This window comes from Plecotus auritus, assembly GCF_963455305.1.
Source record: "Plecotus auritus genome assembly, chromosome: 14".
NCBI classification, from domain to species: Eukaryota; Metazoa; Chordata; class Mammalia; order Chiroptera; family Vespertilionidae; genus Plecotus; species Plecotus auritus.
The window spans coordinates 11834960-11862896 of record NC_137780.1 but is presented as its reverse complement, the minus strand read 5'-3'; the positions used below and the strand labels follow the sequence as shown (position 1 = coordinate 11862896).

At 42.8% G+C, this 27937-nt stretch overlaps 1 protein-coding gene across 3 annotated transcripts in view; it reads left to right on the top strand.

Annotated features, from left to right (window-relative positions):
• The window catches only part of BRINP3 (BMP/retinoic acid inducible neural specific 3), a 169719-nt gene that overhangs the window by 96758 nt on the left and 45024 nt on the right, over positions 1–27937 (top strand). For all 3 annotated transcript variants that reach the window (XM_080650894.1, XM_080650896.1, XM_080650895.1), the window contains exons 5-6: positions 15793–15898; positions 18158–18394. In XM_080650894.1, the coding sequence (XP_080507020.1) occupies positions 15793–15898; positions 18158–18394 (343 nt within the window). The remainder of the gene's footprint in view (positions 1–15792; positions 15899–18157; positions 18395–27937) is intronic.

Below are 27937 nucleotides of genomic sequence, written 5' to 3'. Positions count from 1 at the left end.
ATTGGGATGTGTGTATGGTTTATGAGCTACCTGGAGTTTTGGTTTCATTTTGAAGGAAGAGTTTATTTTTTAGAACAGTTTTAGGTTTATAATAAAATTGACAGGAAAATACAGAGATTTCTCCCATACCTCCTCCTTCTACACATGCATCGCCACCCCCATCATCAATATTTCCCGTCAGAATGGTACCTTTGTTACAATTGATGAACCTATGTTGAAACATTACAATGACCCAAAACCCATAGTTCACATTACGATCACTCTTGGTGTTGTACATTATGTGGGTTTGGACAGAAGCATAATGGCATATATTCATTATTGTGGTACCATTCAGAGTACTTTGTCCTCTGAATACTCATCCCTCTTCTCGTCCTCCTCCCCCTACAACCATATTTTTTGCATGAATGCTGTTAAATATTTGATTAAGTTCAATGAAAGAAATAAAAGTTACATTGTACCTCTCCCATAGCGTTCTAAAATTGGTCCATCTACCTGTCAATGGATAATAGCCAGCCATTATTGGCTGTCACATGTTTTCCTCAGTTTCCTACTGCATTCCCAGGGATAGAGTTAAATACCTGATGGAGAAACAGCCTCCTATTTCCCTTCTCTCTACATATCTGTACCCACTTCCTGTTTCATCACGTCACATGATGTCTGAAAAAAGGCCCCAGAGCCCAACAGTGAAGAGCCCTGATTCCGGAGACACATGCCTCAGGGTCGGCATCCCAGTTCCCACCTGTGGATTGCATGATCTCACTTGAACTGACTGACATTCTCTATCTGTTTAACCGTCTATGAAAGGGAGATAATAATATCCCGTATGTTATAAGGGTGTCATGAGTGTTAAAAGACTTAGTATGTTTAAGGTGCTGAGAACAGTGCCTAGCCAGGGGTGGGCAAACTTTTTGACTCGAGGGCCACAATGGGTTCTTAAACTGGACCAGAGGGCTGGAACAAAAGCATGGATGGAGTGTTTGTGTGAACTAATATAAATTCAAAGTAAAGGAGCAGAGGGGAGAGCAAGAGAACCCTCCGCTCTTTCGGCTCCGCGGGCCGGATAGAACAGATCCGGCCCGCGGGCCGTAGTTTGCCCATGGCTGGATACAGATGTTAACTTTATTAATTCGCCTACAATGACAGTCCAAGATGAGGCTGATAAACAGAGGACTCAGGAGCAAGCTCTCTTACGGAAAAACAATTTTAGAGCAGCAGTCAGTCAAGGTCCCCTTACCCTTTTCAAAAGAATTGGTTACCACAAAGGGAATCAAAGCAGGGGTACAAAAGGGCAGGCTACTTGTGAGAACTGAACTACAATACAATAATCCATTTATTGGAGTTTATGAGAACTCACTGAACCTGAGACAAAGGCTCACTTTCTGGTGAATTTATGTATTTCTGCCCATAATCACTGGAAGGCAGTTCGGGAAAGTCCAAAATTCTTTCCAAATTTCAGTACATCCGGGGGATCTCACACTTAACCTTTTCTTTCTGAGTGGCCAGTTTCGATTTTGGCCTGGATTGTTATCGTTAATTATGATATTGAGATGATTAGGTCTAGGTGTTCTTAGCTCGCCTTTCATCTCTTTAACAAAGTACTCATTTTTCATGAGTCAAGGAGATAAGGGACAGTTTGATCTTTCCTATCTTAAAATTATAGCAATTTTTGACTCATTGGAAAAATGAGGAAAACCCTACGCAAGGTCATTTTCAAAATAAACTTTTCATTGAGTTTGCAGTTTTGAAAGAAAAATAAAATGCCTGATGGATGATATAAGGAAAGAAATGACCGCTATACCATTTACTGTCAGTTTTAACTTAATAAAGGGAGGGCATTGGTAATAAATAACTGTGCATCTGACATCATTTTTACCAATAGAAATATTGACACATAAGAAATTATGTCAATTATCACCCATCAATGGAAATAATGACATATCATAAACTGTCAATCATCAACACTATCTTGACAACTCCTAACTACATCCTTCTATTCCCATCCTCAAACCCAAGTTCCCCTCTAATTTTTCCAATAGCCTAAAATGCTTCCCTCTGTTTATCACATTGTTGTCCAATTCTAACTGGTTAGAAATAACCTCTTTGTATGCTATTCTCTACGTTTCTTCTCTATACCTAGTCAGCCAATGGGTTCTGTCCATTTCTGTGGTTCTTGCCCAGTCCTCTCTGTTCCTAAAGGGAATCTAGTTAGGCCCTTCTCGGTATAGAGCTGACCCGCTGTTCTCCTTGACCCCACTGTATCACCTTGCACATGCAGCCTGCATACTGTCCCAAGAAAAATCCTCTACAATCCTTCCTGGATCCAAGTTGCTGGACACTTCGAAGGTTTCTTATTTTCTGTTCTATCTAATGCTCCGTAGACAATAATCCCTGGAGTTGAATGATGCAATGTCTCCGATTGTTACCTGCTCAACCATTTCAACACTGACTTGAGTGATGGAGTAAAGGAAAGGTTTAGCAAATGTTTGGAAACTGGGAAGAAAGTAAACAGAGACACAAAACCAGCTCAGTAAGCCGGGATATAAATGAATGTAAAGATAGGAAATGTTGTTAATATTTTTGTAAAGTTTAAAAGAAGATACTGCAGCCTAGCCAGGGGTGGGCAAACTTTTTGACTCGAGGGCCACAATGGGTTCTTAAACTGGACCGGAGGGCCGGAACAAAAGCATGAATGGAGTGTTTGTGTGAACTAATATAAATTCAAAGTAAAGGAGCGGAGGGGAGAGCAAGAGAACCCTCCGCTCTTTTGGCTCCGTGGCCCGGATAGAACAGCCGAACGGGCTGGATTCGGCCCGTGGGCCGTAGTTTGCCCACGCTGGTTTGGCTCAGTGGAGAGAGCATTGACCCACAGACTAAAGGGCCCAGGTTCAATTCCAGTCAATGGCACGTACCTGGGTTGCAAGCTTGATCCCTGGCCCCAGTCTGAGCGAGTGTGGGAGGCAACCAACCAATCCATGTGTCTCTCTCACACCAGTGTTTCTTTCTCTGTCTCTCTCCCTCCCTTCCACTCTCTCTAAAAATCGATGGAACAATATCCTCAGGTGAGGATTAACAACAAGAAGAAAAGATATTGCATTCTTGAACACTCTAAGCTTTAATATAGTATTCCTACATCTTAAAACTTGAACACTTTTTGTCCAGGGGATTAAAGAAGTCTGAGCTGGGTTTAAGAAGTAATTTGTGATGTGATATATAACCCTGAATTTATCTCCTGCCACTCGTTGAAGAATCCTTTTCCCCATCAGCTGTTTCAGAGGAGCTCAAAGTGACGACAGGGTATGCTGGGCATAGAATTTCTCTTTCAGATTGCTGTTTTTCTCTCTGGCTGCATCATAAAAGGTACAGGTTCAATTACTTTTACATTTTAAAGTGCACTTTAAAGTGCATTAACTTGCTAACATGTCTGCCCTGAAATGCTACCCTAATTTAATATCGGTCCTATAACTTTTCTCTGTCTAAACTAGGCAGGAATCTGACTTGACCTTAATTGTATTTTCTTTACTTTTAAGCAACAGTCCTCTTTGGCAATTTGTGGACTCATAAATGGGAAATTTGGGCATTTTAAAAATGATTGGATATTTTCTTTTAAATGTAGAGGTTTCTCTGAGAACTATAATAATCCTGTCAGGTTTAAAATACATGGCATTAGTCATGTGTAACTTATGTAAGCAGAAAAGGCCGAACCTGTTTAGGTTAGGTGCCTGAGAAATCTACTCTCACCTTCCCATAACTCAGAAATGGCGAAAGCAATTTAGTTCAAACTCTCCGACAAGTTCACCTTTGGTCAAAGTTAAAGTTTGAAAAATCTCCTGCAAAATGGATCATGTCCAAGAGAAAACTGTGACCTAAAAAGAAGATACATGTTTAAAAACTGTTCCTTTTCCCCACACTGAGTACCTACTACTGTTACTTCATTTAAAATATTTCATTTTTCTTCTTTTTTACAGTTGTTTCCTATTTATTTTACTCTTCTTGTTGCTGTTGTTATTCCTCACCTGAGGATATTTTTCCATTGGTTTTGAGAGAGAGAGAAAAACATCGATGTGAGAGAGGCACATTGGTTGGTTGCCTCCTGCACCAATCTATCCTGCAATTGAGGTTCACGCCCTTGACCGGAATTGAACCCTGGACCCTTCAGTCTGGGGGCCGACGCTCTGTCCACTGAGTCAGACCGGCCAGGACCATTTCACTTTTCTTGATATTTATCTCGATAGAAATCCATTGCTAGTTTTTAAATATGAAGCATCTATTACTTAAATTAGCTTTCTATTTTGATAAGATGAGTGAAGCCATTTAATTACTCTCAGTTGAAGTAATAAAATTGTCAATTAAAGCAAAATGTATGCATAATATGTGATCCTGCAAAGATATAATCAGATGTTCGGTGCCCTATGTCAGTGCAAAGTTGTCTAAACGTTTATAAATTACCAATTAATTTGCTTACTTGGGGGATGTTTATTCCGTGTCTGTGATGTACCCAGCACCACAAGTTGTTGGGCTTTTAGAAATGAAAATGCTGCGCATTTTAGCCTTGCAGTGTTTAGTCTGGCGAGGCAGCTATGTACCTCCTAAGAAAGGCAACGTGGCAAAAATAACCAGGTCAAGGACACTCACTGATTCTTGTCTAAGGGAATTGGTAAGGATACTCAGAAATATCAGATCTGGGTCTTATAGGATAAATAATAGGGTAATGGCATGGAAAGAAAAATCCAGGCAAAAGATGAAAGCTTTGAAATGGGAAAGGAAGGGCTATGCTAAGAAAATGCATAGAATTTCAGAGTCTGAAGGTCTCTGTGACAGATTTGTGACGTGTTTACTGAAGTTATCATGACATAAATTGAGTTATTTTTCCCAGTTCTTTAGCTTTGCCCAATTTTCTACCCATGCCTTCAGTGTATCCTTGGCCAAATGAGTTTGTGGTTTCTCTGGCATTTAGGGAACATTTTTTGGTCCCTTTCATGTTGGCCTTGGTCATGTGACTGAGTCCATGAAATGTTAACAGACATGACACATGGGCTTGCAGTGTACTTTGTGGGGCTTCTGTCATTGTCATGTGAGAAAGTCACTGTCTCTGTGGCCTGGGCCATTCCCAGAATGAACACCGGTGGGGCAGACCTGCGCCCACCACACAGCCCGGATCCTGTGCCTCAGAAGACACACAGACCACCAAGAATCAACCAAAACAAAGCCCTTTTTAGCACCAGACAGCTGATTATGGGACTACGGCACTGCAGTTACAAATATAGGTGCAGAAGCCAACTGGGGATCTGTAACAGTTTTGACATGTCCATAATTTTTTGGGGGCTCTTGTTAGAATGGGAAATGTATCAACATTACAACTCAGAAACATTATTGGATGAGAAAAGTCTAATGGCACAGACATAAGTCAGGATGTTGTTTCAATAAATAACGGAAAAGTGGACAAAAGCCTTAATTAATGCAATACCAATAGAGAAACGTATAGGTTTGGGAATGTAGGGTTTACTGCACGCCAACCAGTGTAAGGCGGAGGGGAAGTAGCCAGAGAACATGAAAGTGGATTTAGACCTGAGAGCTATGGTAGACATGGTGCTTCCATTAATTTACAGGGCATGACAGGACACTGGTCTTATACATACAGAGCTAATAAAGTCCGTTTGTGACATGAAATGTATGAGGGATTTGTAAAAACCCAAACAGTAATGTCAAAGATAGTTGCAATTATGGGTCATGAAGTTCAAGAGAGAATCTAATGAGAAAATATGTGAAAGTATGTACCATTACACTATATAATAAAAGCCTAATATGCTAAGTGTCCGGTCATCTGGTCGTCCATTCAACCAATCAAAGCGTAATATGCTAATGATATGCTAAGGATGCTCAACCACTTGCTATGATGTGCACTAACCACCAGGAGGCAGTTGACCAGTTGCTATGACGTGCACTGACCACCAGGGGGCAGATAGTCGACCAGTCGCTATGACATGCACTGACCACCAGGGGTAGACACTCTGACCGGTAGGTTAGCCTGCTGCTGGGGTCTGGCCGATTGGGACTGAGCAAGAGGGGCTGGACACACCCTGGAGTCCTCCCAGTCCCGCCCTGGCTGGCCAACCTCCTGTGTCCCACCCTGGCCCCAATCGTGCACCTGTGGGGTCCCTCAGCCTGGCCTGCATCCTCTCGAAATCTGGGACCCCTCGGGGGATGTTGGAGAGCTGGTTTTGGCCTGATACCGCTCAATCCAGGAGCTGCCCCTGGTGGTCAGTGCGCTCAGCCAGAAGCTGGGCTCACCGCTGGAAAGCACAGCGGCAGTGGTGAGAGCCTTTCCCGCCTCCACAGCAGCACTAAGGATGTCCAACTGATGGATTGGGCCTAAGCCATCATTCGGACATCCCCTGAGGGCTCCTGGACTGCGAGAGGGCTCAGGCCAGGCTGAGGGACCCCCCCCCCCCCCCCGAGTGCACAAATTTCATGCACCAGGCCTCTAGTATAGGTAATAAGTGAAAGATGGCCCTGGCCGGGTAGCTCAGTTGGTTAGAGCATCATCCTGATATGCCAAGGTTGTGGGTTCGATCCCTGGTCAGGGCACATACAAAACATAACCAATGAATGCATAAATAAGTGGAACAACAAATTGATCTCTCTCTCTCTAAAATCAATAAAATAAGAATATATTTTTTATAAAATAGGTGAAAGATGGAAGTGAATTCGATCAATTACAGAGAACTTGTTGGTCCACAGAGAAGAGGGGCATCGGGGAAAATGACCATTTAAAGAGAGAATTGACTCTCTTCCATCCACTCATTCATCTCTCCCGAGGTTTAGGTGCCCACAGGAAATAGGTCCTAAATAGCATAAGAACTTTTACAGCATTTTTTTCCATCTGAGATGACTGTCAAGTCTGGCCCCACAGCTGAAAGTCTTAATTTTGAACCAGAAAGCAATTGATCCCAGAGAGCACGGAGCGGGCAGAGGTGGCTGGCCCACATGAGTTTAGCTTTGTTTCCCTGACCCTCAGGAGCTGAAGAGTGGCTGAATAAATGGGCAGAGTTCTCCTATTCAAGGCACGAAAGCACCTCAGGGTGAAGCTAAATCTTAATAGCTTCACGGAGAACTGATAAGCCACTGCAGTCCTTTTTAAGCTTACACTCGCCTGGCACAGTCTTCAGCTACTCTCAGCATTGCTGCCAATGACGTATGGTCGCAGCTGAACTGGAGTCCCAAAGAGTAACTATGAAAAAATACCAGCACATCTAAGTGAGGCAAGAACAGGGAGAGAACACTCATTCTAAACTTCCAAAGAAATCCGGATGACAGAGAAAATTCTTGAACACTTAGAAAATATAGCTCAAAATGCCATGCTGTGGAGAAAAAGTGTAACAATTAATGGATAATTGTTACAAATAGAACATGAATAGAAAGTATATCTCAAAACTACAAGAATGAGAAGAATGAATAGTTTTGAAAACTGAAGTTAGGATTGAATATAGATGATATAGCCAACAGATACTGCATCTGGACATATAGAAATTTTATAAAAAGAAAAGAGTGCTCGCTAAAAACAACAGTAGAATAAAATTTATAATCTACAGAAGGAAAACGATTTCAACCCAGATTTTATATTGCTGTGAAATTATTCAGTAACAACTCTACCCAGTTTGCTTATCCAACTTTCTAGTTAGTAATAGACTTCCAGAGAGACTATTATACTACTGGGAGGTGCAATTGTACAACAACAAAAAAAAAGAAATTAAATTTATACTAATGTAGAGGAAGGGACAGCGAACCTAAAACAGCTGATATAACACCTCCACATAATACAACTGAAATAAATAGGAAGCAATAACACAACAGAGAGGAGGATTTGGGGAAAGGAAATAGAAGAGGAAGCAAGGAAGGCAATGAGAGTCCACCTTGGAGTTTTATGATTTTGTTGCTAAGTTTTAAAATTCTAGGTTAAGGATTCCAGAAAAGACACAAATGCCTACTTTAACTATTACCAAACTTCTTCTCATTTCCATTTTGTTATGCCTCCATTAATTACCCTACATAATAAAAAGCTAATATGCAAATCGACCGAACAGCAGAACGACCAGTAGCTATGACGCGCACTGACCACCAGGAGGCAGATGCTCGATGCAGGAGCTGCCCCCTGGTGGTCAGTGAGCTCCCGCAGGGGGAGCGCCGCTCAGCCAGAAGCCGGGCTCACAGTTAGCGAGCGCAGCGGTGGCGGTGGGAGCCTCTTCTGGCTCCGTGGCAGCACTAAGGATGTCAGTCGGACGTCCCCCAAGGCCTCCCGGACTGCGAGAGGGTGAAGGCAGGGCTGAGGGACGCCTCCCCCCCCCCCCCCCCCCCGCGAATGCACGAATTTCTTGCACCGGGCCTCTAGTTTATTATAAAGTATTCTCTTAGTTATAATTCTCAGGCTCTATGTCAACTAAAAAAATTGAGGGGAGGGCAGCAATGCATAATTTGATTACAGTATTGCTGACCGATTTGCCCAATTTATTGCTTTGTTCTTGCCTATGTAATTCATGCAGACTATAAGGTTCCTCTTTCTCTTATATTATTATTTTGCTCATTTGAAGTCATCTTGGTGCTGACTTTAATGATTATTAAAGAATGTGGATTTATCCTAACTTTTGGTGTGTGAGTAAAGCCAATTTTTTTTTTTTTTTTTTTGTTAGTGAAAAAAAGAAATGACAGTTAAAGTGTTTCTGTAATGGCTAATTGAAACAAGAAATCCACTCTGTCTTTCTCATTATGCCTGAGTCTGTTGAGTTTTAGTGTGGCGTGATTATCAGTTCTCTCGGGCGCCTGTCTTATCGGGTGACAAATGGAAGAATATGACAGTCTCGATACGACACTTTAGCTAGTCTATGCGCAGGCATGAGCTGTCTTATTATAAAAAGATAACTGACATCGGAAGTGTTTGATGTGCTTATGGAATTCAGAAATATTCAACACTTAGGGCACTTCAAAAGGCGTGAGTAAAAAGTTTTACATTTTTAATCAGAGGCAATAAGAAATGTTTTAATAATTCGTTCAGAATAGGCATGGGAAAGAGAACATTTCAGAGGAGTAATACAAAATTTTGGTAAAAGTTTTTTTTTTGAGGGGGGGAAATGGAATAGTGGGCATGGTGGGGAATGTCACAATACACTAGGCTGATTCCTAAATTAAAGGAGACGTTTAAAAATATTAATCATGAAATAGTTTTATTAAATTTTTAACAGTAAAGAAGTTCTGTCCTCGTGCACAGGGCACTGTGTGGCTGGCGTTTGGACAGGGTCAGAGGTCCCGGTGTGCCTTCCTGGAAGCCATGTCGACCGGTAGGACCCTAGGCTCTCTCGGCGCTGGTCCTCGAACACGGTGATGGGTGCTTTTCCTCCAGCTCCTGACATTCCCATCCGCACATATTTAGTCACTTTGTCAAAAGGAAGCATAGCCCCACCGTGGTGGTTCAGTGGTTGAGCATCGATCGACCTATGAACCAGGAGGTCAGGGTTTGATTCCTGGTCAGAGCACATGCCCGGGTTGTAGGCTCGGTCCCCAGTGTGGGGTGTGCAGGAGGGAGCCAGTCTATGAGTCTCTTTCATCGTTGATGTTACTATCTCTCTCTCTCCCTCTCCCTTCCTCTCTGAAATCAATAAAAATATATTTTAAAAAATAAATAAGGAAGCATAGAAGCATGGAACAGACTGTGGAGTCTCAGAGGGAAGGCAGAGGAGGGTGGGTGGGTGGGAACAGATCAGTCAGAGACCTTGTATGTGTATAAGCATAACCCATGGACACAGACAATGGAGTCAGGGAGGCCTGGGGCAGGGGGCAGGGGCAGGCTCTAAGGGGTCAATGGGAGAATAAAGGGGGCATATACAATACTTTCAACAATAAAGATTTTTTTTTTTATTTAAAAACAAAAGGGAAGCAAAATAGGTCACTCAGTTGATAGCATCATCAGCTCACAGTTAACTGCTTGACTGAGGCTCCGGGTGAGTACCAATTGGGCAGTATGGGTAGATCTAGAAATCCTATATAATAAAAGGCTAATATGCAAATTGACCGAACACCAGAATGACCGGTCGCTATGACGCTCACTACCAGGGGGCAGACGCTCAATGCAGGAGCTGCCCCCTGGTGGTCAGTGTGCTCCCACAGGGGTTGGGGGAGTGCCACTCAGCCAGAAGCTGGGCTCACAGCTGGCGTATGCAGCAGTGGTGGCGGGAGCCTCTCCCACCTCTGTGGCAGCGCTAAGGATGTCTGACTGCCTAAACCATCAGTCAGATATCCCCCAAAGACTCCTGGACTGCAAGAGGGCACAGACCAGGCTGAGGGATCCCCCTGAGTGCACGAATTCCGTGCACCGGGCCTCTTGTACACGGATAAAGGAAATTATACAGCAGCCATTAGTGCAGCCAGTGGCCCTGTGTAGGGGTAACCCTTTGCTCACCCATCCTGGCAACAGATGGGTTTGTGAACTCAGTCCCATTAGCTCAGTTGTGGGTTAGAGCTTCCAAGTCTTTGGTGGATTCAGCCTACTGTTTCCCTGCTTATTCCGTCAAAGGAGAGAGAACACATCTAGCCGGAGGGGTAGCTTGAAGTGGCAGGATTGTCAGGTACAGAAACGGTTTGGGGACAATAATAAGAAAGCCATAGGGTAATAGACCAGGTGCGTGTTCCTTTGCAATTAGCAGTCACTGTCTCCCAGGGAGAGGCAATATGGGCCGAGAACACTCTCCTAACCCCATTTCTCTCATGACGTTGTTATATTAAATTATCCACTCAAATAACTTCTTCCCCATGTTCATTTCTATGGGATAGCTGACACAAGTGTTGTTGAAAATCATCATAAAACCTACTAGTTGTTGTTTTCAATATATTTTTATTTTTTTTCAGAGAGGAAGAGAGAGGGAGAAAGAGAGAGAAACATCAATGATGAGAGAGAGTCATTGATCAGCTGCCTCCTGCACACCCCACACTGGGGATCGAGCCCACAACCCTGGCATGTGCCCTGACTGGAATTCAAACTGTGTGACCTCCTGGTTCATAGGTCGATGCTCAACCACTGAGCAACACCGGCAGGGCAAAACACTATCAGTTTTAACATGATTTACATGAGCTCCAAAAAAATATTCTTTGTATTTTGTACTTGGACCTAGAAGCCTTTTTTGCCATTGCATTTTAAAGTCCATGGTCCTCTTAAGCAGATTCAATAAGCAAAAGGCAATGCGATTGCAATTCATAGAATAAACAATCAAGAAAATAAATGCACTCTCCATGTTTTACTTCTCCTGTTTGCTTTCATTTCTGAGATAAATGTAGGAAATGCGGCCCCACATAGCATTAGCATTAATTTTTATGCGAAGCAACAGGAAAGAACCTGTGGCTCCAGAGTTCCCGAAAATGCCACGCGTCTGGTCCAGGCAGTGGCAGCAGCCAGGGAAGTGCTGTCTGACATTGTCACCAGGATGCAGCCAGCCAGCCACAGCCCTAACAGGTTGAAAGCTGTGTTGTTGTTTGTGATGCCCTGTGGCAGTGAAGTTTTCCTATTGTCATTATTAACAGTCAATGCATCAAAACTCTTAGCCAACTCCAGTGGAATAATAAGATCCTATAGGTTGCTCTGACCGCTTTGGCTCAGTGGATAGACCGTCAGCCTGTGGACTGAGGGGTCCCAGGTTCGATTCCTGTCAAGGGAATGTACCTTGGTTACGGGCACATCCCTGGTAGGAGGTGTGCAAGAGGCAGCTGGTCGATGTTTCTAACTCTCTATCCCTCTCCCTTCCTCTCTGTAAAAAAAAAAAAAAAAAAAAAAAAAAATCAATAAAACATATTAAAAAAAAAAGATCCTATAGGTTTTGCATAATGAAATCTACGGTTACCATTTATGTACCATCATCAGTTACAGACTTCACAAACGAAGCTTTTATAAAAATGTCGGGGTTTTTAAATATATATATATATGTGTATATATATATATATATATATATATATATATATATATATATATAAATTGGGTTCTTTGCCACAGGGTTTCTTGCAATTGCTGTGATTTGAAGCTATGTTACTTACAGCAGAAATCAAAATAGCAATCTGTAGGAGTGAGCTTATAGATTTGGCCTCTCTAAGACCAGTCAACAGCCATGCATTTAAATTCCATGGCAACCACGGTTTAGGCACAAAGGACTCCTGATGTTGGTTAGCGACCTTGTTGTGACAAAATCATGTCCAGTTTACCTTATTCCATAGCTCGCTGAATAGACCCTTTAATCATCTAAGAAAACCTCTCTTCTTTAGGCCTAAATGTACTTTCGTGTTTTAATGGGTGTTCAGAGGGCACGCAGGTCTGTCTCAATAGAGTTACCGGGGGTTGGTGGGTGGTGTGCATGTGTATTGTTTGGATGGAGGATAATTGATGGGGCTGGAAAATAGGTCGGTCATTGTCACCAGGCCTGAACTCATGGCGGCAAGGACAAGTGCAAATTGCACCAAAGCAATTGCTCTCCAAGAACACGCAGTCTGTTTTGTCCTCAATCAAATGTGACTGTCTTTTGTGCTACTCTCTTCCAACCTTAATAGCTTATTTCACATACTCTGTTAAAAATACATTTTTATTGATTGCAGAGAGGGAAGGAGAGGGACAGAGAGATAGAAACATCAATGATGAGAGAGAATCACTGATCGGCTGCCTCCTGCCCGACCCGCACCCCCCCACCGGGGATTGAGCCTGCAAACCAGGGCATGTGGCCTGACCTCCTGGTTCAAAGGTCAACACTCAACTGCTGAGCCACACCAGCCCGGCTTCACCTCCTTTATTTCATCAGCCATGTTTCTCCTTTCTGCTAGTTTACATTTCACAGTTATATTGTTTATCTTGTGCATGGTTCCATGGATATCCCTACTAGTAACTTAATATTGTTTGTAATCATCCTCTTTATGCTCATGTTTCAAGGATCACTGTTCCTCCTGAAGTAGAACCTCTAGAGAATTTAGAAAATGAATCCTAGGATAAATGATTCTAATGGTTAAATGATGGGGAGTGGAGCTAGAGAAAGTAGTTTTCAGCATAAAGTCATTAGCATAGATAAATAATTCAACAATTCTTGTTTCCATTGAGTTAGTATTTGATTTGTTTTTGTACTTTTGAAGTGAAAATATGAGTCATCTTGGCATTGGTTATTTATCATGAACTATTTTAAACTTCCATTAAATGGTTGGAGCAGGTTCAAGAAACATTGACAATGTCAACTATATTTTAAATCATGATATTAATTGTGTGTAATGCACCAAGTACAGTGTTTATTATTTTGTAGAGATGCATGGAAATTTAGCATTGATATGTTCCTGTACTTTTCACTTGAGGACATAGAGTTTTATAGGTGAATTTGCACTTCTCTCACAAAATTTACCGTAAATAATAAAACAATTTTAAAAATTAAAGCCTTTGTTACTGAAATAGGTTTATATCAATATGACCATTTTATTTTTAAATGCCTCTTGTATTAACAATGTGTTTGCAAATTGATTTCTAAATTCAATATTAAATCCCAGGAATGTTGCAGGATATAGAACTAGGAATACATTAAAATTGCAGTTTGACATTAAGTGCTTAGTAAAATGCTGAAATAAGAATTAATGACTGACAGAAACAAATAAATGGTAAGAATATCTTTAAACTCAATATTCCCATTTGAAAGAAACAGATTATATAGTTATATAATTTCTAATTAGTAAATGTAATTTATAATCATCATCTATAATAATAAAAGCATAATATGTTAATTAGACCGGACGTCCTTCTGAACGACCTTCTGGACAAAGCCGGGGCTGCGAGGGAAGCCCGGGTCCCGGGTGCGAGAGGGAAGCCGGTGCCAGCAGCCAGGGGAAGGAAGGCCCACTCTTGCATGAATTTTGTGCATCGGGCCTCTAGTATAATATATAATTATATACCAATTGGTATTATGTGATATAGTTATTGTATATATTTAATTATAACATATCTAAAATTTATAGTTATATGTATAAAATTGTTTTAGTATCACCATGTGAGATAATAATCACATGTAATTAATTTAACATACATATTATATAATATACATGATTTATATAGTTGTATATAAGTTATATATGTATTTTAGTGTCAGTATTTTCTAAAACTTTTATTAGTTTGATAGCTTTAAGTATATGCAATTGGAAAAGATCCTACACTCCTAGGAACAGAAACAAGCATACTGTTTTAGGATATAATAGAAACTAATCAACACATACTTTACTTTTTCAGAAGTCTAATGTAGAGTAATATAAAAATGTGTGGGAATTTCTACTTCAAAGCACTAATAAATTAATACTCGGAATAAAAGCCAGTTCATTTGGTCTTCAAAGTATAGGCACAAGCACATTTATAGCAATATTTATTGTTCATGACAGTGACCCAAAATATCATCCCATTCTAAGAGACTTGCACAGAAATCTAGACCAATTAAATTGTGCTTTATTGTAACTTTATTGCAGGACACAGAGAGAGAGAGAGGCAGAATGAACGGGGATGCATTAGATGCATCAAGGCAAGTAAAGTGTCAAACACTTACATATGCAGGTTAGAAAGCCAGTATGATGTCTGAAAGGGCATTTGATTTGTGAGTCAGAGGTTCAGGACCCAGCTCCAGCTCTCATTTCCTTACATGATACCCAGTTGGCTGGCCAACCTGCCTGGGCTCCAGGGACCTCGTTTGCATATGAATGGTGAGGCCAGATGAGTTTTAGAAATTTACATAGGCTGGCCCAGCTGCATTTTCTTAGAGGTTCCCCCCAAAAGTTTAATAAATAAACGTCAGTATTGTTTTGTAATAAAGATTCCTAACTAAAAAGAAAATAGTTACTCATCGATTTAGTTCACCGTTCTTGAATTCCTACTGTGTGCCAGGTGCCCTGTGTAATTCTGAATAGGGAGCTTACAGTTGAATAAGTAAAGTTAATGTAAAGAGAGGATTGCAAAGTCATTTTATCATTGCCATAATGAAACATAAAGAAGACTTTATGGTAAGATAAATGCGTAAGGTATTCAAATACCACAAATGCAGTGGGTCCTCAAGTGAAAAATGCAAGAACATATCAATGCTAGATTTCCTTGCATCCCCACACAACAATAAGCATTGCACTTGGTGCATCATACACAATTAATATCATGATTTAAAATATAGTTGACATTGTCAATGTTTCTTGAACCTGCTCCAACCATTTAATGGAAGTTTAAAATAGTTCATGATCGCCATGCGGGTAACTGGGTAAGTGGAAGCCACGCAGAAGAGTTTAGACTTTGTTGTCACTATAAAAGAGGCGATATTTGTAGATTTTTAAGCAGAAGAATAAAATACTTAAGTCAGTTTTTAGATAGTAGCCTGGTAAATAGTTCTAATTTATTGAGGAAAAATGAACCAACAAAAAAACAATTCGTATATGAGTCCAAACTTGCTCTCTACCTAACGGAGCATGCCCTTGTCATAGCTCGGGTAAAACTGATGACCTTCTCTGAGTGATGCTTTTGACCCAAGGGCATCCATGATTCCCCAGGAGATTTATGCCTGGCCCAAGGGAAGGAAGTGGAATGAAAGACAAAGGGAGTCACCTGCCTGCTTTGTGTCTGGAGGTGTGGATGGTTGCTGTGGACCAGACCCTGGACCATTCAGTGATGTTTCCTGTCCAATGTATACTGTCCCTCTGTGACAGCTCCATCGAACCCCGAGAGCATGGTCAAGTCTGACTTAGGTAATAAAGCTGGTGTTTTTTTTTGGGCAGGTAACAGAAACACGGACGGGTCCCCTGGGCTGCAGTAACTATGACAACCTAGATTCCGTCAGCTCTGTTCTGGTCCAGAGTCCTGAGAATAAGATTCAGTTGCAAGGTATGTAAGTAACATTCATTCTCCGTGGGCCTCGATGGCAACTATCCCATTGCAGTGACTTTCTTTTTTGTGTTATCAGCCCTGTGTGCAGTGCTGGGCTTTTAAAATTCTCATAAAAGGCCAACTTCCTAAATTTTGAGCTGATACGAGCATTTTAAACAAGATGAAGGGAATGTCAAAATTCACTGTACTTCTTAAATTACCTGTACCAATTGAAAATTTTTCATGATAGTATTTTACTTCCTTATAATTCTCACTGGCTCAACAAGTAGCGGTTTTTTCATAGGTCTGCCTGAGCTTTGCATTTTTTCTTTTTTTAAAATATATTTTTATTGATTTCAGAGAGGAAGGGAGAGAGAGAGAGATAGATAGAAACATCAATGATGAGAATCATTGATCGGCTGCCTCCTGCACACCCCCTACTGGGGATCCAGCCTGAAACCCCGGGCATGTGCCCTGACTGGGACTCAAACAGTGACCTCCTGGTTCATAGCTCAATGCTCAACCGCTGACCATGCTGGCCAGGCAGCTTTGTATTTTTTCATATCGTTTCTGGTAAAAGTTGTAAACATATTTGTGGTATAACATGAACTGTGGACATTTTAAATATAAATATATATGGCTGTTATGGCTACATTTGTCTTCTGACAAATAGAAATATACATCTTGGTATTTATATCTTTCCACTATAAAGATAGATTATGTGATAATGCTAGTAATTTACCATCTTTTTCTATTTGAAATAATTTAATAGAGGGTTTTAAAAAATAATAACTTTTAACAAGCCTAGATTGTTTCTGAAATGCTTATGTGTGTGCATATTACTCATTCATTCAGGCAGGGAAAGGTTATGAATAAACATGCACTAGTTTGAATAAGTTCAGAAAAGTCTTGGTGTTGGCACGTTGTCTAACTGCTGCCGACTGATCAAAGGAGTAATTCTGAGTTGTTCTTTTCTGGTCTGCCTTCTTTAATTGCATAGCTCAGAACTGTATTTACATATTCAGTTTTACATCAAAATGCATTTTTCTCTCCATGCTAATTCTTTGTTTTTATTAAATGCACCTCATAATGATTCAGGGTCAAACATTGACTTTTTTTTTATAAAGGAAATGTGAATGTAAAAATCCAGTTTTATAGTAAATAACAACTATGTATTGGTCAAATTTTCCCTTACTGTTATGTTTATTTTCACCTACTGATTAGTTTGAATGTTTAGCCTTCTTATTAAATTTTCCTGTGTAGCAATAAATGCTGAAATTGAAACTACATTCTTTAAAAAATATTTTTTTATTCATTTTAGAGAGGAAGGGAGAGGGAGAGAGAGGTTGAAACATCAGTGATGAGAGAGAATCATTGATAGGCTGCCTCCTGCACGCCCCCTACTGGGGCTTGCTCTAGCCAGTGTTGCTCAGTGGATAGAGCATCAGTCCTGGGACAGAAGGTTCCCGAGTTCGATTCTGGTCAAGGGCACGTAGGTTGCAGGCTGGATCCCTGGCCCTTGTTGGGTGCTAGCAAGAGGTAACCAATCGATGTGTCTTTCTCACATTGATGTTTCTCTCTCTCTCTGTCTCTCCCCCTCCTTTCCACGGTCTCTAAAAATCAATGGAAAATATGCTCGGGAGAGGAGTAACAAACACAACAACAAAAGAAAATACTGAAAACTGTTAGAAATCAAGTGATGCAGAATAAACACCTGCCTTCCTTTTCAAGGGTAGATGGGCTCTACCTACAATGTAGATTCTACATGAGGGAAAAATAACCAGACATTCTCATCAAATAAGTCAGAGAGCCCATCAACTAAGTTCAAAAAACAAAATCAGATAGTCTGAGGGACTGAGCACATCTGCAATTACTGGGATTCTTACACAGTGCATGGAGTCAGCATATGGTGCAAAGAGTTATAAATATTTGCGATTTTGTGGAGTTAGATAATTTTCCTGGGATGGTGTTCAACATGCATGAATCCATATCTCGATATACTGAGTTTTTGACCTTTTTGGCTATCTATCTATATATATATAAAAGGCTAATATGCATAGTGTCCCCTCAGGAACTCCGGGGGACCAGGAGTTTGATCACTCGCTATGATGTGCGCTAACCACCAGGGGGCGGCACGGAACGAAGGAAGGCCCAGATGGGCCCTTACCACTGGCCAGGCCCAGGGACCCTACGTGCACGGGGCCTCTAGTTGTAAATATGTGTCAAGCTTTTTTTTCTTTATCGAAGCAAACTTGTTTGCCGTGTTTGTTCTTTAAGGCCTGCAGGCACTCCTCCCTGACTATCTTCAGGAGCGTTTCGTACAGGCAGCTCTGAGCTACATCGCCTGCAACTCCGAGGGAGAATTCATCTGCAAGGACAATGACTGCTGGTGTCAGTGTGGCCCCAGATTCCCAGAATGCAACTGCCCCTCCATGGACATCCAAGCCATGGAAGAGAATCTGCTTCGGATAACCGAGACCTGGAAAGCCTACAACAGTGACTTTGAGGAGTCAGGTAAGGCCTGGGTTTTAATGCCTCACTGCGACTTCGCCCAAGGAACTGCTGTGTTGAAAAGACCATGTTGCCCGTTTGGAAGAACTATTACATTCTTGGGAGGGATTTTACTTAGATCTTCTTCTTCTTCTTTCAAATGGACATGGGATTGCTTTCATTGATGGCTATTCAGTATTTCACCGAAAACACATGTGGTGCTTTGTGTATTTCTGTGTACTTTCGGCATTGGGACCTAGCCTGCTTTTGAGCTCACAGGTCCGTCATTTTGTTGCTTTCATCAATACAAGAATTGATGGTGTGACATCTCTGATACCTCGCTGGATTTTCCCAGTGGTCCCTGAGTTTTCTGACATCTTCCCTGGTTCTGTGAATTCGCTGGGCACATGATCTTTATTCCCCAGGGACCACAGACAACAGTTTGACCAGCTGCTTCCACGCAAGGAGGATTGCCCTCATGCCAGCCTCTTACAGAGTGTCCTGGACACACCCACCGTCCACCACATTAAAGTCATAGCTTTCCTCAGCACAGTCTCCCCGCTCCATTTCCAGCCCCCATTGCTGTCTTAAGTCGAGATCAGCTTGGCAGTGCTGTCATAGCAAACTCCCCTAGCATCTCAGATATAAACTCCCTTCATTTCTTGCCCAGACCACAAGTCCACACAGGTGAACGGGAGTCTGCATTGCCCTGTTCTCACCTAGATTCAGGCTGAACAAATGTTCTATCTGGAATGAATGGAGGCAGTAGAAAGAGACAGTAAATCATTGCTGGCTCTTACGTGACTTGCTAGGAATTGATTACGAACACTTTTCATGGTCAAGTCTAATCTCAAAGGAGGCAGAGAGGTGCCATTTTGCCATGTGTCTGGAAGAGAAGATGACCCAGAATGTTGGTGGACAGCCAACATGTCAGCCAGCATTGGTTTTCAGAAACCGGCAACTAAAAACATCATATTCTATGTCATCTCACCACGTGACCTTAGGTGGGAATATGTGGTTTACTCTTGGTATCTGGAGTTTCATAGTTCGGGAAAGGCAATGTATAGACACATTCAACCCACTGTAGCCATCATTTTGTCGAAACTAAGTAGTTGAGCATCAGATAAACAAATTTTATCAGTAGCAAGCCATGTGATCATTAATAAGTCATTTAATCTCTTAAAACTTCTGCTATCTCATTTGTTATTCAGTTACCTTATTTAGCTTAGAGGAACTACCTATAAAATTCTCATTTGAAATTAACTATCACATATACTAGTAATATTGCATCCTCATGAGTGAAGATCTTTGGCCATCATGTGCTTATATTTATAGCATAACTGTTTTATGGGGATTGGTAATTAGAATGTAGGAGTAAGCTTTAGCCCTAACTGGTTTGGCTCAGTGGATAGAGCATTGGCCTGCGGACTGAAGAGTCCCAGGTTCAATTCCAGTCAAGGGCATGTATCTTGGTTGTGGGCACATTCCCAGTAGGGGGTGTGCAGGAGGCAGCTGATTGATGTTTCTCCCTCATCGATGTTTCTAACTCTCTATCCCTCTCCCTTCCTCTCTGTAAAAAAATCAATAAAATATATATTTTTAAAAAGAATATAAGCTTTAAATAATATCCAATCTCCAATGATAATTCTCGAAATATCTATGTAAGTTTTAATTTACTGTGATAATCTGCTCATTGGCTCTACTGAAATTTACAGGTATTCCCAGCATGAGACAATGTTCAGCTTTCATACTAATATATCAAAACCAATTTGGTTTTCACTGCTGTTTGCTCTCATTGGTCAGTGTGTCTGCTCTAATTCATCAATGCCTGGCTGTATCCTATTTAATGTATTATGAATATCACCTTTGCCATCACCAAATTTTATCCTGTACTTCAATTAATTTCCTAACATCATCTGAAAGAAGATGGCTGTAGAGTGTCAGGCAGGTGTCTTATGCAAGGATTCCTGATTTAGCTCCCAAGGGCTTTCTGCCAAACGCCATCTACCTGCTCCTCTTTGCCTGATGTATTTCCATTCCCAGATCAGGGCCCACATCCCAACTGCCTGTAAAGGGTTCGATGTTTTCTTGAGGGCAGAGAACAGCATATTTATTTTTAATTTTTATTTACTTTTACTAATTTCAGAGAGGAAGGGAGACGGAGAGAGAGAGAGATAGAAACATCAATGATGAGAGAGAATCACTGATCGGCTGTCTCCTGCTCGCCCACAACCCAGGCTTATGCCCTGACCGGGAATCGAACTGTGACCTCCTGGTTCATAGGTCGACACACAACCACTGAGCCACACCGGCCGGGCCAGCATATTTCATTTTATCATTGCATGGAAACTAGTAAACGGCGCTCTATTTAGTAGGCACATTGTACATCACAATGTATGTTGATTGATTGATGAATGGGATCAAATATACGCGCAGCAGGTGCTGCCCCGGCTTTGATTTAATCTGCCTCGTTCACTGGCTCTTGGAATGGCACCACAGCTGAACTTGATCTTTTCAACGGGCATATTCAAAGGAGCAGTGCTAAGAACCAAAAATACTTCACCTGTTATATTGTTTTGTTTTGTCTTTACCTAGGGATTGTGGGGGGTTTTGGGGGGTCTTTTTTTTCTCTTGCTCAGATCTGAAGAGCATGAACAATAAGGCGACTGATTACATATAGTGCTTTCTCCATTACTTTGAATTTATTTATTGAGAAAAGTTATCTCTCTATAGATGTTTGTTTTAATGCTATCAGAGTCTGTTATTTGAATCCATAATTTGGTCAACTATCCAGGTTAGTTGGAAACAAATCACTCATCACTTTGATTCAGTATCACCAAACTAACATAAATGGGGACTTTATTCAGTGTTTTATTTCTAGTTTTTTCTGTGTTTTAATGTCAGTTTTTTTTTATGTAGACATAAACTATGGTGAAGGAAGATTAATGACTAATACTGTATATTCAGAGCATTTTTACATGTGTGCATATATGACACACAGACAACACTATGGTGACACCTACAGCATGCACATAGCATCCGCCACGTGGCTAAAGGGCCTGTCACGGAGTCTCCTTTAATTTTTGTTATCTTGCTGGTATGACTTAGCAGCTAGCCCTGAGGAAGAAATGGCCCTTCTGCTGGCAACAGTCAGCGCCCTGTTTAAGGAGCTGACAAAGTGTGAGCGGAAAGATCTTGAAGTTAATTGGCAGCTAAACAAATGTGTGGCGTTATGTCAGACCGTCAGGTAGCTGTGTTGTGTGAACTCCGAGCAAGTATCACCCTGGGAAGGTTGGCCAAATTTGTCGCCCTGGCTATGCAAGATAACACACACACAGAGGAGCAAGACAAATGTCCCCAAGCACCGCGGGAGCTCAGAGACGTGTCTCAGCTCGTAAAACCAACGGGGGCTCTCGTGTCCGGTTTGTCAAACCTCCTGCCTGGTGGCGAATTCTCTGCTCTACACAGTGGGGAGCTGGTTATTTCACTGCTGTTTCCGGGATGGGGAGCTCTCTGATCACAAAGCCCAGGATCATGAGTTGAGCCCTGTCCTTAGAAGATGACTCTTGTCCTGGCTGGTTTGGCTCAATGGATAGAGCATCAGTCTGCAGACTTAAGGGTCCCGGGTTCGATTCCGATCAAGGGCAGTACAGTGGTTGCAGGTTCCCTGTCCCCGGTCATGGTGCGTGCAGGAGGCAACCAATCGATGTGTCTCTCTCACACTGATGATTCTCTCTGTCTCTCCCTCTCCCTTCCACTCTCTCTAAAAATCAATGGGAAAATGTCCTCAGGTGAGGATTAACCAAGAGAGAGAAAGAGAGAGAGAGAAATGACTCTTGTTTATTTTGAAATTGTATTCCTCACTTTTCTGCAAAAGTAGCATGTTGTTGCCATGTGCTAATTTGTGGTCCTAACCTTTGTCCAATATGCTGTCTTCTTCTCCATACGAATGCAATGTCCAGTCCCTCCTCCAGGGGGCAGCCTTCAGGTGTTTGCATAATTCTCCCACCTCCCCTGTGTGTGTGTTAACAAATCCCATATACCCACTCTCTTAGGTGACCCTTATTTCTAACCCATTGACCTACCTTGTAACCCTCTTGGAATAATCTCGGTTTGTCAGTGGATTTCAGAACTTAACAGAACACAGTGTTATGAATGTGGATTCTTTAATGTTACAGAAAACAATTATCTTTATTCTATATAGTATGCAGACTAAGGAATCCATTAACTTTTTGGCAACTATGTCATATTGTTCAGACACATTGAGTTGTGATAAAAAAATTTTTAAATAGCTCAGCTGGTGTGGCTCAGTGGTTGAGGGTTGACCCATGAACCAGGAGGTCCTGGTTCAATTCTTGGTCAGGGCATGTGCCCGGATTGCTGGATCGATCCCCAGTGAGGGAGCATGCAGGAGGCAGTAGATCAATGATTCTCTCTCATCATTGATGTTTCTCTTCCTCTTCCTTCCTCTCTGAAATAAACTAAAATAAAATAATAAAATAAAAATAAAGGGAATACTCAAATACTCCCACAGCAGAACAATAAAACTTGATTAAAAAATGTTTTTTAAAGGTTTTTCACATAGTCTGCTGGTAAGTCAGATCCCCTCTTTTTTTATTTTTATTTTCTCTCTCACACACACTTTTCTCTCAGGTAAATGCTGACATTCACTTTATTTTCACATTTCGGCCATTGTTCCACTCTGAGTTTTTTTGGAATCCGATTCCACCATGGACTAAAAATAAAGTCTTCTTTGGTTTCTTATTACTCATCGACTTTTGGTTGTTTATTGATTTGTTGATTTTAGCAGAAGAGGGCCGAGAGTAGAACCCAGTCCCAAAGCACACTACGGTTTCCCCGGAATCAGAGAAAAATTCCGTACCGATCTGAGCAATTTGCTTGGTCCACTTCATTCTTCTGCCCAAAAGAACATCCCGTTTTTTTCTCATTAATACCAAACTGAAGTGATATCTGTATGCCCAAGCATTTTAACGTTATATTTTTTTTCCAAAAAGGGTTATTATCATGTAATATAATTAACAATTCTATTTAAATGCCCTCAAGCCTAGTATGTATGATAAATGGCAATTTGCAATAAATTCTGCTACTTCTGATCGGATATTCTTATTTCTGTGCCAAATGTCGACCGGGGTCTCAGTTTGAAATTTATTCCAAAATGTGCAATGAGAGGCCACAGATAAAACACCCACATGTCCTGAGTTTCTCTCCTTGATCATGTTTTTCTCTCCTGCTATCTTCCGTTCTGTTACAATGCATACTCACATTTGGAAAATCTCAGATGAAGTACAAGGTATTTACCATCAAGAAGGTCTCCGAGGAGAAAGTACATCTGCTCAGCCTTTAAAACAATGCTTGAACTTCCCGGCGTTTTTTTAAATTCCCAGTCAGCTTTGATGATAACATTCTAGGATGTGAATATCCTTCCCTGGAGGGTGGAGAGCCGTAGACGGATCTAGTTAATTGAAGTTGTAAGAAACTGATGTGTTTTTTTCTTAAAGTGAAATACATTTGTCATGTATGTCTTTTAAAAAATGTTCTTTGCTCTCTTTTAATCCTAACTCTATCCCATGTTGCCTTAAAGTACCCAAGACAGATTTACAATGAAGCGTAAACATTCTTGAATACATATGTTTTCTTTAATGAATGACCCTGCATTGAAAAGTATTATATCCATGCCCAGCTGTGGTGGCTCAGGGGTTGAGCATCGGCCTATGAACCAGGAGGTCACAGTTCAATTCCTGGTTGGGGCACATGCCTGGGTTGCAGCTCCATCCCCGTAGGGGGTGCACAGGAGGCAGCCAATGGATGCAGTTTGATTTATAGGGCAGGAGAAGGCTAACGAACGCTGTATGCCTCAGCTAGCGACATGCCTGAGGAATGACAGCGCAGGGATAACAGAGGACGGGGCGCTGTTGGTAGGCCAGTGGCATCACAGTGGCCTTTCGTTGTTGTTATCTGTCTCCCGTTGATTTGTTTATTTTTTAATTTATTGGGGTGACATTGGTTAATAAGATTACATAGGTTTCAGGTGTATAGTTCTAAAAAACATCATCTGCATATATTGCATTGCACCCCAAGTCAAGTCTCCTTCTGCCACCATTTATCCCCTCTTTACCTTCTTCTACTCCCCCCACCTCCCCCCCGCTTTCTCTCTGGGAACCACTATATTGTTATCTGTGTCTATGAGGTTTGTTTTGTTGTTGTTTTATTTGTGTGGCTTTTTTTGCTTAATCCTTTCACCTTTTCACCCAGCCCTGCAGGCCCCCTCCCAGACTGACTCTGAGCGGTGAGTCTGGTCTCTGTGTGTTTCTGTTTTGTTTGTTAACCTAAACTTTAGGTCCTAGCAGGGGTCCTCAAACTTTTTAAACAGGGGCCAGTTCACTGTCCCTCAGACCGTTGGAGGGCCGGACTATAGTTAAAAAAAAAAAAACTATGAACAAATTCCTATGCGCACTGCGGGCCCGGGACGAGTCAGCTGCTAAGCAGGACAGGCAGCGGCACCCGGCGGGCCAGATAAATGTCCTCGGCGGGCCGCATGTGGCCCGTGGGCCGTAGTTTGAGGATGCCTGCTGTAAGGAACAGAATCCACTCCCCAAAGGAGCATGACGGCGGTTGGAAGGCAGAGTTGGGGTCAGGCACCAGCGGAAGATGGCCATTTCTTCTTTACGGGGCTGGAGTCTGTAACAGAGAAGGGCAGAGAGGGCTCACAGGGAAGGATGAGAGCCCAGGGGACCCAGCACAGAAGCTCATCTCCTTCTTGGCGACCGCCAACAACCGTTCCCTGACATGAAATGCTTGGGACTGAGAACATATGACAAATACAGAGTCCTGGGTTATGTGTACTGAACACCAGCTTAAGAATAATTGAGTGGAAATAGCAAAGCCATGTTTTGAAGAACTTTAGTTACGAAAAGAGGGAGAACCTTAAAGAGGTAGATTGAGGACAAGCAGATCCCGGTAAACATTACTGATTGGAAAAGTCCCAAGGCCTGTTGTCTCACCAAAGGGAATGAAATGATGAAGAGGACGCTGTTAACTCAGCAGGAGTGGGGGGGGGGGGGGGGCTGTGAAGCATGCCAGGAGGGCTATGGCCATGGATGAACTCGGGAATTGGAGTATGTGTCTATCTTTCTATGGGGCAGGAGGAAGAAATTCTTCACAGGTGTGGTACATTGGCTAATTTGAAGGAAAAGAAAAAACACTGTCAATTTTTTTTCCCCCTGTAAAAAGCTTTATTGTTTTATTTGGTCCAATGCACGGGAGAGGGCTTCTCAGGTAAAAACAAGACACTAGAGGGATGTAGAGGGGCCCCCCAAAGGCCTCTGGGCCCCACAGGCTCCTGGTTGTGCCTGAGGGGGAGCCTTGGAAGAGATACTCGCCCAGCCCAGCCTGGGGCCACCTGGGGAGGGGAGGCAGGTGTGGCCCATCTTCCTGATGAGTTTCACCTGCAGGAAGTCACGGGGAGGAGGGTCTGCACGGGTAGAGCCGGGCCTGTAGCTACAAAGGGGCCGGGGTCAGGCTCCTCTCCAAGGCCAAGGCCAGGGCGGTTTGCATGGCCCTGGGTTGTGCCCGCTCATCTAGGGAGGCCCCAGCACGTCCTGGGAGAGAACGCGGCCACTGCGCTGGTGCAGCTTCTTGAAGATGCTCAGGCCCTCGCGCTTCCTCTCCGCCAGCCTCAGTAGAAGGGCCCGGCCTGCAGAGCCACATCCTCTCGGTGGAAACAGAAGCCCGGAGAGAGGTGGGTGTGGGGCCCGCAGAGGCAGGGGGCCAGGGAGACGGGGTCTCCACCTGGGTGGTGGAATAATTCTGAGGAATTTGGGAGCGCGTGGTTGTTTGCCATAAGGAGCTAAGGCAGAAAGGAAACCCGTGTGTTGGCTGGTCTGGGAGGTGGCTGTGAAGGTGGTGACTGGAGAGACGCTGAGAGGGGCGGGGGGCTGGGAGAAGGGGCGTCCCTGGGTCTGTCCCGTCCAAACGCTGTCGGAGCAGCAGACAGACCTGGACCGCCCAGGGCCCTGGGCCACTGTTAATTTTTCAATCTTTTTTCGGGAAGAGAAGAAAAATCAGATAATTAACAATGGACACATACTAAGATCAGCATACAATTTAAACATTCAGTAGCAACGTAAAGCTTTGGGGTGAGATGGAGTATGTGATGGAGGTGGCGGAAGGGCACCAGGTGAGGTTCGGCAACCTCAGTACTGTGCCGGCTGGAGGGGGGAGGAGGGGGGGGGACAAAAGGCATGGCCTGCACCCAGGAGAGAGCGCGCACTGGGTCCTCCCTCCCAAGGGCTTGAAGGGTGGAGAGTTTAGGGGGCCCCAGGGGAAGATCTCAATGAAACAGCAGCTTTTCAGGTGTGTCCTTTCAGGCTCGTGGTCTCCACTGCTTGATTGGGGGGCACCAGGGCAGGGTCATTACTCCATGCAGCCGGGCCTGACATCAGCCGCGGCTGGGTTCCTTGCTTCTCTGGGCCTGGAGCTGAAATACAACCGAGGCCTAGATGTTATCTCTCGGGAGGAAAGGTCAGGGGGGCCAAACGGCCTGACCAGCATATACTAGGGGAGGAGAGGTCACCCCGGGGGCGAGGTCCCACCCTACAATTGATCTTCTGTTGCTAGGCACCTGGGGGTGTGCGACCTGGTGACCTTCTGTTCCCGGCCCATCCTCCTTGCTCTGCTCCTGTCTTAACCGCCTACCACGTCATGTCGAAAAATAATTGTAAACTATCAAATACTGTGCAAAAGTTCATTTTATTTATTTATTTTGGACAGGCGTCCTCAAACTACAGCCCGCGGGCCACATGCGGCCCGCCGAGGACATTGATCCGGCCCGCTGGGTGCCGCTGCCTGTCCTGCTTAGCAGCCGACTCGTCCTGGGCCCGCAGTGCGCATAGGAATTTGTTCATAGTTTTTTTTTTATAGTCCGACCCTCCAACGGTCTGAGGGACAGTGAACTGGCCCCCTGTTTAAAAAGTTTGAGGACCCCTGATTTTATTTCTGGGTGTCATTGAACCGATCTGTGAGATAAGTGAGCCTCAAATATTCTACATCTCAGCCTCAACTGCTCTACACCAGAGATCTGGGTTTAGTGATTGCTCACAGGATGCCCTTGTGCTGTGATGTTTGTAATGTTGTTGCCTGTGTTGATTTTGGAGACCTAGCACATACATACTGAAAACTTTGGTTTTGCTTTTAAATTGCATATGGAAAGGGAAACAAATCATTTGCATGCCGAGAAGTTCCAAGTAACCTTGTTCTCATCGTTCCACACATTGTTTTTACCCGGAGAAGCGACTGGAGAGCTATTTTGAATTATTTATGTTAACCATCTGTTCCCTGCATATCATATCTTCCAGAACAGACAGATCCCATGCCCTTCCGACTTGAGCTACCACTACTTCTAGATGAGCAGCTGTTTTCTTATCAAAAATCCATACTGAAGCCATTTATCCTAAACTGGTGAATTCCATTAGAATTTCCAGGGCTCTAGCCGGATGAATCTGCTTAAATAGCATTCTCTTTAAAAACAGGTGCTTAAGTGGCTTATCC